A 13059-nucleotide genomic window follows, 5' to 3' on the forward strand; every position below is an offset into this window, starting at 1 on the left:
GCAGTTATAGAACTGATTACTTCTCTGAGAAGCAATAATTTCCCAGATGCTGGACCTGAACAAAAAACCTCTTCCTAAGCATCTTTCCTACAGTTTCTCAACAAGCTGTGAAAAAAAGCCAGTTACTTCAGCTGAAATAAATAAGAAAGCTGGCAGAAATACTGAAAAAAGTTTTTGTGTGTCTGTGGCAAAGTCAAGCCCTGGAGAAGGTATTTCTCCTCTGACTTAAACAGAATGTGCCTCATTGTCACTGGCACAAATTTGGCTTTAAAACCACCTCCTTATCTACCTAAGAGGCCCCAGAAGTCTCCCCATCTCTGAACACACTTCAGTAACAACCCACAAAACATCTCCATTTTTTCTACATGGTCTGAAGCACCAAGCCACACAAACCTGGTTTCTGCTAATGGGATGATCTCTCTACTTCCTGAAATCCTGAAGCATAACAGAATTTTAAGAACTGAGAGTTAGAAATATGAGTATTTACAGCAAATGTAAACCACACACACCAGAAAGGCTTTCTGAGAAGATCTATATTCACTCATTTAGTAGCCTTGTAGAGTTATTAGCTCAGAAAGATACAAGACTCAAATAGACTCACCAAGAACAAACATCTATTCCCCAACCTTTCCAATAGCTATGGAAAGGAAGAACACACCATAGGTCAGTGCTATTTTCTGACACAGGAAAGAAGGCAAATACTGAAAACTTTCCCAGGTGCCTCCAGCAATTGGTGGAACCAACAAGAGACACTAAATTGAACACACCAAGCACAAACAAAATAACTTCTTGGAACAATAATATAAACACACATGAACTAAACTTTTCTAAGCCAAGTTAAATCCTTCATGTCACTTGCATCCATGTTTATTTCAATAATATCTTCATTTACTATGCAAAGAGTTAATTTTATTTTTTTGAAGTTTGGTTTGGTTTCTTTTTGGTTTTGGTTTTTATTTTTTTGTTCTGTTTCTGGGTTTTTTTCATTTTTTTTTTTGTTTGGTTGTTTTGGTTTTTTTTTTAGTTCTTTAAAGTAAGTCTTTTCTATCTTTTGGCCTTATATTATCAGAACAAATAGCACTAGGTTGCTTGATGATCTGTCTTTGGAAAATCTAAATAAAATGTACTACCTGATCTTTCAAGAAAAGATAGGTTATCAAAATGTGGAGGACAAGATTCTTTTCACACCATGTGTCCAACACGTAAGCAACCACCTTCCCTTTATATCAAAAGGAGACAGGGAAATATCTGCAGGATGAATTCTATTCACAGATGCTGAACATAAATTGCACTAATTGCCTTTCCAATATCCTTAGTTCTCTGAGCTCATGACAGAGCACTGATAGGTAAACTTAATAGATATTAATGGCTTCCTCTCTACATCTTCAATCACAGTTAAAATTACAAGTTTATATAACTTTTCTTCTTGTGAATAAAATGCCTTAGTATGCAATACTCCTATGTATGTATTCCTTTCCACAAAATATATATGTGTAAATACATAGACAAATATATTAGATATATATCTCAATACATATGCCATTCTTGAGGTAATCTGAGGTGAAATTTTGTGGTTTTTTCTGGGATTATTTTATTTTCTAGAAATAGCAAAATAAAATTCCTGCTTGATAAATTTTAACAGGTTTATATCCTTACTGCACATATATTCCATGTGCAAAGAGGGACCCAGCCTCTTGAGTTAGCCCCAATCTAACTTGTATGTCCACCCAGAATGGAGCACTGTCAAGCACCACAACAAGTTCACTAAATCAATCCTTTTTTGTCAAGTTTATTAAATCGTGCGGCAGGTACCAGACAAGCTCTAGTTTCAGAGCCTTCAGGCAAAATCTCTGACCCCTATTCTAGCACCTTCTTGTTATCACTGTGACAAAAGCTTTGCTTAAGCCCAACTCTGGAGACTCTACACTCACTCTCACAAGAGCCTTTCCTTTTGCTTTCGATATTTTGAATTTTACTTCCTGTAAGCAGAAACGCCTACACAACAAATATTTATGAGAAATAAACTGATTACATGGTATCTTCAGAAATTTTCACACAAAATATTTTAAATTACCTTTTTGAATTCTCCTGTTCTTTGATATTCACAAAGCATCATGTCAAAAAAAATTGGGATTGTAGCCTTCCGTAGCTCAACTTCTGGAATAAGAGTCATTTCCAAGATAGGCCCAACCATCCCCGGAATAAAGCAAATTTTATTCTGGCCTGAAACAGAAATGCAAACCATCTGTATTCTAAAGTCTGACAATTTAGTCACTCATCTCTATTCCCTCTCAAAAGCATGCTAATGGATATAGTCTCATTCAAAAATCACTCCGTGCCAGAAATAATCATGTGTATCAGGTGAGTAGACATTTTCAGTGAACATCCCAGTTTTTCAGCTTTTGATATCTCCTTTTATATACTTGGAGTAAGAAACCTAAGTAGCCCCAGATTCTCTCAGGAGGAGTGTGCCACATGGTAATGCTCATGGTGAAACCTTTCTAGTTTATGAAGGAGGAAAACACTGCTTGTTTTCATTTCTGAATAACATCAAACACTGCAACCAGTAACTCAAGTGAACCAATGCATCAAACACTCACAAGAAATAACAGAAACACTTTCCACACAATTCCTAAAACCACACAAAATTATCTTGCAGCACAACTGTTACACCAGCTGCCCATGAAAACTCCAATCAGCAAAAATCTCAACCAGGTCCAAGATGTTCTTCAAACACTGCTTGTTTCTGGGGAAAGAAAAGTAAGTGATGCATAGAGCAGACCATCATCGAGATGAAATGACCCATATAAGAATGTCAATACTCCCTAAAGCTTGTAAGGAGATAAAATATTCTCATGAACAAGTATGACTAGACTTAGACCATAACTAAAAAATAATCTGATTCTAATTGTCCTCTCACAAGCATGTCACACTAATGTAACTCTAAACACAACTGAACTATGACTTCAACAGTTTTATGCAAGTTTGTTTTGTTGGGGTTTTTTATGCTGTGTATTTCTGCTGTGAATGTATCTCCCAAATCTGTTTTACACTTAATATGTTCCACTGCTTTTCAGAATGCAGATTCTTTTTTGTTATAGCTACAGAAGGAGCCTGAAAATTACAGAAAATGAATGGAAAGGGCATTTATAATTACTTGAGAATTATTGCATGTTAGTATGAAACATTTCTCCATCTGTATGCCTCACTTTTTCCATTGGGTATGTGAGACAATAGTATTTCAACAAAGTGATAATGCATTTGAATATCAGAAAACAATCCTTTGCTCTTCAATATTATGCTAGACAAAACTGTTAAAGGCCACTGTATGTTTATAAAGCCACTGTGTTGGCTCTTTTTGAAGAGGGACTGTCAGGTTCAGCACAAGTAGGATGCAAGCATCAAATGTCAAATCCACACAAGTTTATTTTACAAAACAAATGTTAATGGTTTTAGAATCAAGAGTTCATATAGAAATAATTATTTGGAAATTTACACTACCAGTATCAAAAAGGATGATGATATTAATCTAGGATATTAATGACTAGGCTGGAAACAGGTTTAAGAGTTCACCACTTAATCAGAAGAAGTATCAAATCCTTTGAAATCTTGACAATCTTTTTGATAAATCAGAGTTCACTGAGCCTGCTAATTTCCAGAATGGTAGATTTACACTGAGCAGTGACTGTCTTAGGAAAAATTTATTGGGTTCTCAATTTCAGCAAAATATGGTTTCAGCCATCTTTGAATTCTGAGAGAGGGCTGTGAGCTCTCAGAAATAACAAATAAAAGGCAGTCAAACAATATCTCATGTCAGTTCCAAGATTAAGCACGAGAGTAAAAACATATTTTAAGTTCAAATAATAGAAATATTTATTTTTTTAAAAAAAAAGTCAGATATTTTTCAATGAAACAAGCAAGATGCTATGAATCCAGTTGCAATCGAGTTCATTTGCCTACTTACCAAGTTTGTACCACATGTCACGGATAGCAAAGCCAATTAAACGTCTCATATCTCCGTATCTAGAAGGAAAAAAAAAGAAATGGGAAAGGCATTTTTATCGTTATCCTTATCAGCATTTTACTACAAAATTACAGACAAAGCAAAGTACAAAGTCTTGCTTACTTGTTCTGGATTTTGTTGTATTTTGCATGGGAAAAGTTTTCTAGCTGCAGTGAATCTTGGGTAATAAATGCCACAGCCAAATGAAAATAGTTGTTCCACAGCTGTAAATTAAATACAAGGAAATTATAATAGTTTTGAGAAATGCAGGAATAATATTAAACTATGTATAATGCTGAATAATTTATTAAACTAAATGATGCAACCAATATGAGATTTTTACATTATGCACTGATGTGCATTATTAGCATTATGCAATTAGCAGAAAAGTAAGAAAGATTAATTTTAATAACCACTCCTGCACATTTACTCTTAAGAACACAGCAGCTGAACAAATATTGCTAAAGAAAAGATTCATATGAGATTCATTAGCTAACAAAATTAAACCATGAACCACAGCAGGACCGGTGAATTACACTTCATGTCAGCAAATCTCTACAACATGGAGGTAAAGGCACCCAATGTAATTACACTGTATTTGAGAACTACTTCAAAAAGCTTTTTCTGTCTTCTGAATTAAAAAAAATAATAATTTCAGATTGTAAATATAAATGTTTCAACTTTTTTCTTGAAAAATTATGTCAAAAGCAAACTCATCCCCTTGAGACCAGGAGACAAATACATTTCAGATAGATACTGGGTTCATTACTTTGATTTTGTAGAAAAACGGCACTTAAAAACTTCCTGCATGTATGGTTAATTGCAAACTCCATGTAGTTACTATAGTTACAGCTTTAAACCACTCGTGTTTTAAATAAATTACTTAATTGGATCAGTAACAGCTACTGAAACTCAGTCACAAAGATAGCACACACGATCGCATAATAAAGTCTTAAGACTCCATACCAACATTCATAAAGGTTATTCTGCATTGTCTTTTAGAATATCACTCTAGAAAAATACAAATTGCAAAACAGAGTAATTAGCAGAATATGAAAACTAAAATGCAGGTTAATCTAGCAATTGAAAACATTAAAGACTGAGTAAAAGAAGCACTGCATTTTGTCTAAGTGGATTCTGAAATATAATTTTCAGAGGTACAGCTCATTCATAAATTCTGCAAGTTACAAACAGAATATTTAGTGTTTGTTCCTGTGGCATAGAGAGTGGCCCATGACAGCTGCAGTGGTTTCTTTGACATGTAGAGAGAATATTAAGCATCTCAAAGTAAAGAAAGAATTATCAAAATATTTTAGAACCTCTGCTGAAATTTCTTTTCATTGGTTACACACCTCAAAAGGACAGAACAAAGGTAGAAAACTTGCAGTTTAACGAAAATAAGTTTACAGAAGCTTTGAAGAAACAGCACATTTTATTCATTTCTAGTCTTTGAAGATTTTAATGCAACAGTTCCAGTCCCTATTTAGTTTTGTCATATGCTTCTTGTTTAATGATGCAACTTAAAAAAATATTTGCAAACTATTTCTGCTCCAGACATCTACCATTCCTATGTGTGTATATATCCCAAACCTTTGAAATAAGGCACTCTGAAATACACTAAAAATTAGTTTCATGTAGGCAAAATCTTCCAAAATTGATATCCTGTGAATTTCTTTCCTTTCTGAGCAATGAGTCTGAAGTCTAAAGAAATTTTCAGTTGAACTTAAAAAAATCAATTACTCAGCAAAGGTCACAAGACCCAGGTATTTGTTGGTAAAAGGACCAAAGATGAACTCTACAGTTTGATAGCTTTCAAATGTACAATATTATGTCAATCACTACCACATACGGATTTGCACAATCTAGCCTGTATCTTTCCCATGTATTTCTAGTACAGTGAAGCTTTTGATTTTGGCATTTCTAACCAAAGGTTTAAAAATAAAGTTGCACAACTCTATGATACTAAAATATATTCATTACTTCTCAGTTATCAATGGTGTCTAGTGCATACAAGAAAGATAGGGAAAAGATGAAACATAAGCATTTTCTTTTAAATCAGACTGACAGGGAATGTGCACTATGCCTTTTATAATAAAATTCTGTGGCAGGAATATAAATGATTAATATGAAGTTAAAACTGCTGTAACAGTACAGATTTAGAAATATAATCCTTTCTAATGCCCTGCAAAACTGCAGCTAACAGAGAGGAAGGGTAGGCAGGAACGGGAATCAATAGCACTCTGTTTTCCAAAATAGAAACCCTATGATAGCTATGCCTGATCACCATAAAATGGTTTCTCTTTGTTCAGTCCTCCCTGTCCCTAATATGCCATCTTCAATCAGAAACCTTATAAGTGGGATGTTGCACAAAAAAAGTAATTTCAAGGAATTAAGTGGCATTATGGCGGCAATGGATGTTGACGTGGACGTGCTCAGTAGCTGAATGGAAATACTGAGCAGAGCAAGGCTCCCAAAGCCAAAGCTGGTGGAACCACAAGTTGAGAGTGACAATAGAGTAAAAACTCTCTTCTCTTAGACACTTCTTACCTTAGGGAAAGGGAACACCTAGCTAATGACATCAGCTACTAACAGAACCCAAAAAAAATCATATCAAATCTAAACAGATTCTATAAAGGTAGCAGTGCACATTGGAAAATGCAAGTGAAATTTTGAAGTGAATCTTTCAGCACTGTTCTCTTCATTTTTCCTTTTATAGAAGACTGGCTAGTATTTCATAAAATTAAGAGCAACAAACCATATGTATACTTCTCAGATATTAGTATCTAATTAACAGATTAGAAATTTGTAATTGGGAAGCATTTTTAAACTTAAACCACTTAATCTTAACTGCAGTTAATATGAAGAGTGAAATGGGTTGATTTTTCATACTATACTTTTTTAGTGTGTTTTCTATCTACAGTACATGCCATAATGAGCAGCATTAAGTGACAAATCCTAATTCTAGAACAGCATTTATATTTTAATCACAGTTTAATGAAAGTGAAAACTACATTTTCCTTTTTTTCTGAAGCCAAATATATGGTAAAATGCATGACCAAAAAGATATGAAAAACATTATTGAGCAAGCTATAAAGACCACAGACAACCCTAATTTTAAATTATTTCAGAAATATCAGCTAAAAAATTAGAGATAATAATGAAATAAAGATAGACTTCTCAGGGAAGACTGCAAGTTAAAAATAAAAATAAATGGTAAGTGCTAAATATTCTAGGAACCCAAGAAAGTTAAGCTCTTCTTGCCCTACATAAATAGGAGTGACACTGTACAGGCTACGTGCATTACATCCCAGATTGCCATTCTTAATACACTTGGCTGGCTAAGGAAAAAAAATGAGGTTTTTTGCTTGGCAGTTTTGAGAGACTCACAGTACAAAATCCTCTGTTTGGGTGCCTTATCATAAATTATCAAAGTACGATTTTCATGTCATGTCAAAGATGGCCTAGTCCTGCCACACTCAAAAAGTACCAGCAGAGGCTCTGACACACCACAATCTTACCTGCAAATGCTACCTCAGCTCAGCTAAAAAGTCAAAATACTTACTTGGACCTCAAAATTCATATTCTCCAGAAACTTCTGGTTCATTGTCTCTGCAAATTTGTTGATGGCTCTCAAGAACACCCTAAAAAATAAATTAAAAAGTAATGATACAGAGGAATGTAATATCTGGGAATCTATTCCAACCACATGTGCTATTGATGGAAACTCATTTAGCCACTGAAGACGTTAGAAGAAGCAAAGTTCCCACATACATGAAACGAGAGATGGCATGCTGGGCAGTGCATGGTATTTCTAGTCTGCTATAGATTAAAAAGAAATGAAGAATTATTAAGAATTTGTTCTCTCTTTTGAAAAATTCAGACAACACCATTTCTTTTCCTCTGCTGCAGGCTGCATCAAATTCTTGACAAAACAGAGAGCAATTCTTTCAAACACAGTTTTACTTTTATGTGACAAACCCAAATAATTTACAACAGTGTTATTGCCCCCTCCCCACGGGTTTAACAGCTGAAAGAATTCCTATTCTAATAATATTTCTTAAAAGCTGCCACTATTTCCCCAACCTAAAGCAGCTTTTCAGTTTTCTCACAGGTGGTGAGGGAAGATGACATTGCTGCCCATCTTCCTCTTCAAGTTGATTATAAAAACACATTCAGAGCTTAATATAATTATTTCTTCCAAGAGTGTGAACATCATCCCTCTAGCTTGAAAAGTAACACCTACTTCTGCTAGTTAGTAATGCAGTGAGATTAAGTCACATTTATAAAACTAATTTCTTTCTCTAACTTCCCAGCACAGTACGTTTGTAAAACAAAACAAAACAAAAACAACGACTCTCTAAATATTTGTAAACTGTTTTTAAATTGGTCAGCTTCATCCAATTTACAATTTTGAAAATGAATGATCCATTTTCCTCTTCTTCATTGATAAATTTTTTTAAAAGTTGAAATATTTCCGTGGGAAACACTGTGAGGGCAAACACACTGAAACCTGAAAGAGCATAGTATTATCTGGGACACTGGAAGGTAAGGGACTGATAAAGGTGTTGCTCTGCTGCATCACCCACACATTCGAATGAGCTCCTTCCAATGAACTCCAGACTAATCTGATCTTACCTTCTAACACTACCTCAGCTAATCTCGCCAGCCGTTAGGGTCTGATCTGTGAAATTCTGAGTGTCATCAAATCAATTCAAGTTCAAGACATCTGATTTGCTCAAGACTGTTCTTCAGGTGATCCTCAGTCTCCTAATCAACCCCTGTATAATCACTGCAGAGCAATTTTAGCCTGTGTTGAACAGGCTACTGTGAACAGGCTACTGGACTTTCTTTTCAGCCTTTTATGAGAGCAACTCTTATTCTGGAAAATGCTATTTGCTCTGCAAGATGCTCCACACTGCCCACAAAAAAATTTTCTTCCCTAACACTTCACCCTCATGGGTACATTTGTTTCTACAGAAGTGCCTGATGCTTGACAATAACAATGTAATATTTAGGGAAAAAAAAAAAGAAAAGAAAAAAGAAAAAGAAATCCCACCCATTATTCTTTGTCAGCGTCCCCATTACTCTTCAGAGTAGGTGTTTTGGGTCAAGGCCTTTTTAGCATCACATCTTTTCTGCAGGACTATACACATTGCCCTAGATTCTCCTTTCACTTACAAAGTATATTTCTGCCAACTCATGTAATCAAGTTCTTCAGCTCCAGCTGCTCAGGGAGAAGCATTTCCCTTCATCACTCAGAACATCTTTTGTTGGGGTAGGAGGGACTGTCCTCCATTTATAACTTTCCCAAGTACTGTGTATTTACACACTACTGTAGCAACTGGGGTGAAACACATCACCTAAATATCCTGTTTGAGCAGGATCTGGTATGGTATTAATAATTTGTCTTGCATTAAAAAAATACTGCCACTTTTAGGTACTTTGTCTTTCAGCACAGAACTATCACACAAGGTACGTAACTTGAACACACATGAAATGTATCAGTGCAAATCTATTTCAGAATATGGGCATATTTCGTGTGGGTGAATTTTAAACCACAAGCTCTTAGCAAAGATTTTATGTTTGCTGTATGTGAAAAGCTCAAGGACACTTGAAAAATACTGAGGTACTCAATGTTCTGTAAGAATTTCTGATAATATTAAAAATATTTACAGGATTTTAGACAATATAATTATGTGTAAGCTATTTTCCATGATCATCCCTTTCATTCTCACTGATATTTTTTATTTGCCATACTGGGATGACATGTTTGTAAGAAGCATGTAATACTTGCAAGCTGTCAAGTTCCAAACATTTTCATGCATTTGTATTTTGCCTAAAGGGTGTATCTATTTCTGTCATTGGAAGTCACTTATGTAGTAGGTTTGCATGCTATTCCTGGCTCCTGCCAATGCCATGCTGTCCTATCTCAATGATTTCATTTCTATATTCCTTCAGTCTCCTCTCTCACCAAAAAATGATATAAATTAACTAGCCACAAGTATGAAGCTAAACAGATATTTATAAAACATTGAGATTTTGATGAAAGCAAAATAAAATACAATTTTCATTACTAGTGACAGCATATTTCTAGTTAAAGAACTAAATATTGATCCAAGAGGAGAGAGTTAAAGTAATTTGATTGGAGAAGTCATCATTCCTTACATGATTCTTTATAACTGATGTTATAACTGTCAATTATAACTGACATAAAGGAGAAGATAGAGCTAGAAAAGAGATGGTAAAAAAGTGTGTCCTAGACCAGCTCAGAAAAACACAATATGTACTGTCTGACTTGAGACATTACTGAGAAAAATTGCAGAAAGGAGTTTTCTTGTCACAATGTAGTGTAACTTAATTTTCCTTTGTTCTAAAAGAGATTTTTTTTTTTTTTTTCCCTCTGAACTTTGGGATTCCTGATCGGTTTTGCTTTGCATGTTTAGACTGAGCCAGACTGACCCAAGCACAGGATCTGGATTTCTTGTACAGATAATGTCCTTAAGCGTTGTTTTTTGTTTGTTTGGGTTGTTTTTTTTTTTCTGTTTAACATTGTCCTTTTGTCACATTTTCCCTAAATTTTAAGAATCATACAGGGCTACAAGTGTGTTCTTTCATATGTCTGCATATGGTAACATTTTTGCAGTTACTTTCAAATTTTACCTCAAAAGAAGGCTGAAAATTTTAAGTCATTAAGATAAAAATTCTCTCATATGAAATAAAATAAAGGGTCTGAGATGGAGCAAAGACATAATTTTGCATTCATAAACAACATGTGATCACAGTAGAATTTCAAAGCTGTTCCTTAGATGATGATTACTCTCTTCAACAGTAAAATAAGTCTGAACATTATCCTTGCTTTTGAAGTGCAAATAGGCGATAAAACTAAAATATAGATTTGAAACTCCAAGTTATTTTTATCAAACAATTTAGAATTAGTGCATCAGCTCTTTGCAGCATAGAACAGAGATGATCACAGTTAAAATAACCTCCAAAATCAAACAAACTGAAACCAGCAACAAAAAATCCCCACTGAAACTGGCATTGCCTGTTCTTATGTGGCTGTACAAAAGCTGCCCTTTTTCTGCATCTAGTTTCAGACATCAAAAACTTCAGACTACACAAAAGTATTTTGGAAAAGTGCCTAGATCAGGTACAGGCTGAAAAATCTTCCCAAAATTCTGAATTGCTCTTTCCTCAGACTTTTAAACATGAATTCTTCTACAATAGTGGTCCAACAGCAGTTCTTCAGTGTCTTCTCAAATTCACAGAACTCTGTAATTTGGGAGTTAGCTGCCTCAACATTTAGATGAGTAATCCAGGTACTGAGGTGAAGGCTAAATTAATTCACTTAATTATTCATGAGTACCAATTCCAAATCATATTTGCTGTGTCTTCTCCAGCTGCAATTACGTTGATGAATTACAGGTGGAAAAAATAATGTACAAACTTCTACTGGATAATCAGACACAGAAAAACAGAGATAAGCTTTAAAAGAATATGTTTGTGTTGCTGTGAAAGCTCTTACTGAATAAACCATTAAGGTGCTGGAATACAGGGGGGTTTTTTAAATCACATCTAAAAATCAATGAAGACATGGAAAGTTCTTAAAACTCGCAACTTCTCACAAACCCTAAGTGCTTTTGGAGTTATTTAGCCTGGAGAAGAGAAGGCTCTGGGGAAACCATATAGCAGCCTTCCAGGATCTGAAGGGCCTACAGGATACCTGGGGAGGGACTGTTGACAAGGACAGGGAGTGAGAGGACAAGGGTTAAAACTGGATTAAAACTGGAGGAGGAGGGAAGATTTAAGTTAGACAATAGGAAGAAATTCTTCACCATGAGGGTAGGAAGGTGCTGGAATAAATTGCCTAGAGAGAGTGTAGATACCCCATCCCTCAAAGTGTTCAAGGCCAGGTTGGATTAGGCTTGTGCAGCCTGGTCTGGTAAAAGGTGTTACAGCTCATAGTAGGGAGGTTGGAACCTGATCATCTTTAAGGTCCCTTTCAACCTTAACCATTCTATGATTCTATGAAGGAAGTTTTTTTTGTGATCCCCAAAGGCTGATCAATCAGCACTTTCACCAGCAAATCCTCCACTTGCACAGGTGAGGAATTAGAGGGCAGCAAATTCAAAGCCTGGGAGATGCTTTGACTCGCTTTAAAGACCTTTTCTGAGTTCTGATGGACATGGTCTTGCTGGTATGACAATTATGATAATCTGGAATATGAAACAACAGAGCTGAAATGATATGCACACATCATTTACATTGACTCGATAGCATCACCCTCATAAAATGCTTTGCTGAAGACATCTGATAGGTATTGTTAACACGAAACTCACCATGAGGGTAGGAAGGTGCTGGAATAAATTGCCTAGAGAGAGTGTAGATACCCCATCCCTCAAAGTGTTCAAGGCCAGGTTGGATTAGGCTTGTGCAGCCTGGTCTGGTAAAAGGTGTTACAGCTCATAGTAGGGAGGTTGGAACCTGATCATCTTTAAGGTCCCTTTCAACCTTAACCATTCTATGATTCTATGAAGGAAGTTTTTTTTGTGATCCCCAAAGGCTGATCAATCAGCACTTTCACCAGCAAATCCTCCACTTGCACAGGTGAGGAATTAGAGGGCAGCAAATTCAAAGCCTGGGAGATGCTTTGACTCGCTTTAAAGACCTTTTCTGAGTTCTGATGGACATGGTCTTGCTGGTATGACAATTATGATAATCTGGAATATGAAACAACAGAGCTGAAATGATATGCACACATCATTTACATTGACTCGATAGCATCACCCTCATAAAATGCTTTGCTGAAGACATCTGATAGGTATTGTTAACACGAAACATGCACAAAGGAAAAGCAGTTATAGTAAAACAATTCTCTTGTAGGCTTCTGTCATCTTTCCTCTTCCTTCTTGTACACAAAACTAGAAAAAGGTATGTTAACTAAGGAGCAGACTAGCAAAGCTAGTCCAAAATGCTGATAATTGCCAATGACTGAAACATTGACCAGCAATTAAAAACTAAACATGGAAGATACAAATTACACAGAAGAGAGAACA

At 35.4% G+C, this 13059-nt stretch overlaps 1 protein-coding gene across 1 annotated transcript in view; it reads right to left on the bottom strand.

The window, feature by feature from the left end:
- The window catches only part of DOCK2 (dedicator of cytokinesis 2), a 137510-nt gene that overhangs the window by 27481 nt on the left and 96970 nt on the right, over positions 1-13059 (bottom strand). Inside the window, 4 exon segments of the mRNA XM_010001940.1 lie at positions 2075-2223; positions 3965-4023; positions 4127-4227; positions 7566-7644. Of these exon segments, the coding sequence (XP_010000242.1) occupies positions 2075-2223; positions 3965-4023; positions 4127-4227; positions 7566-7644 (388 nt within the window).

Source organism: Chaetura pelagica, unplaced genomic scaffold (genome assembly GCF_000747805.2).
Source record: "Chaetura pelagica isolate M959 unplaced genomic scaffold, ChaPel_1.0 scaffold356, whole genome shotgun sequence".
NCBI classification, from domain to species: Eukaryota; Metazoa; Chordata; class Aves; order Apodiformes; family Apodidae; genus Chaetura; species Chaetura pelagica.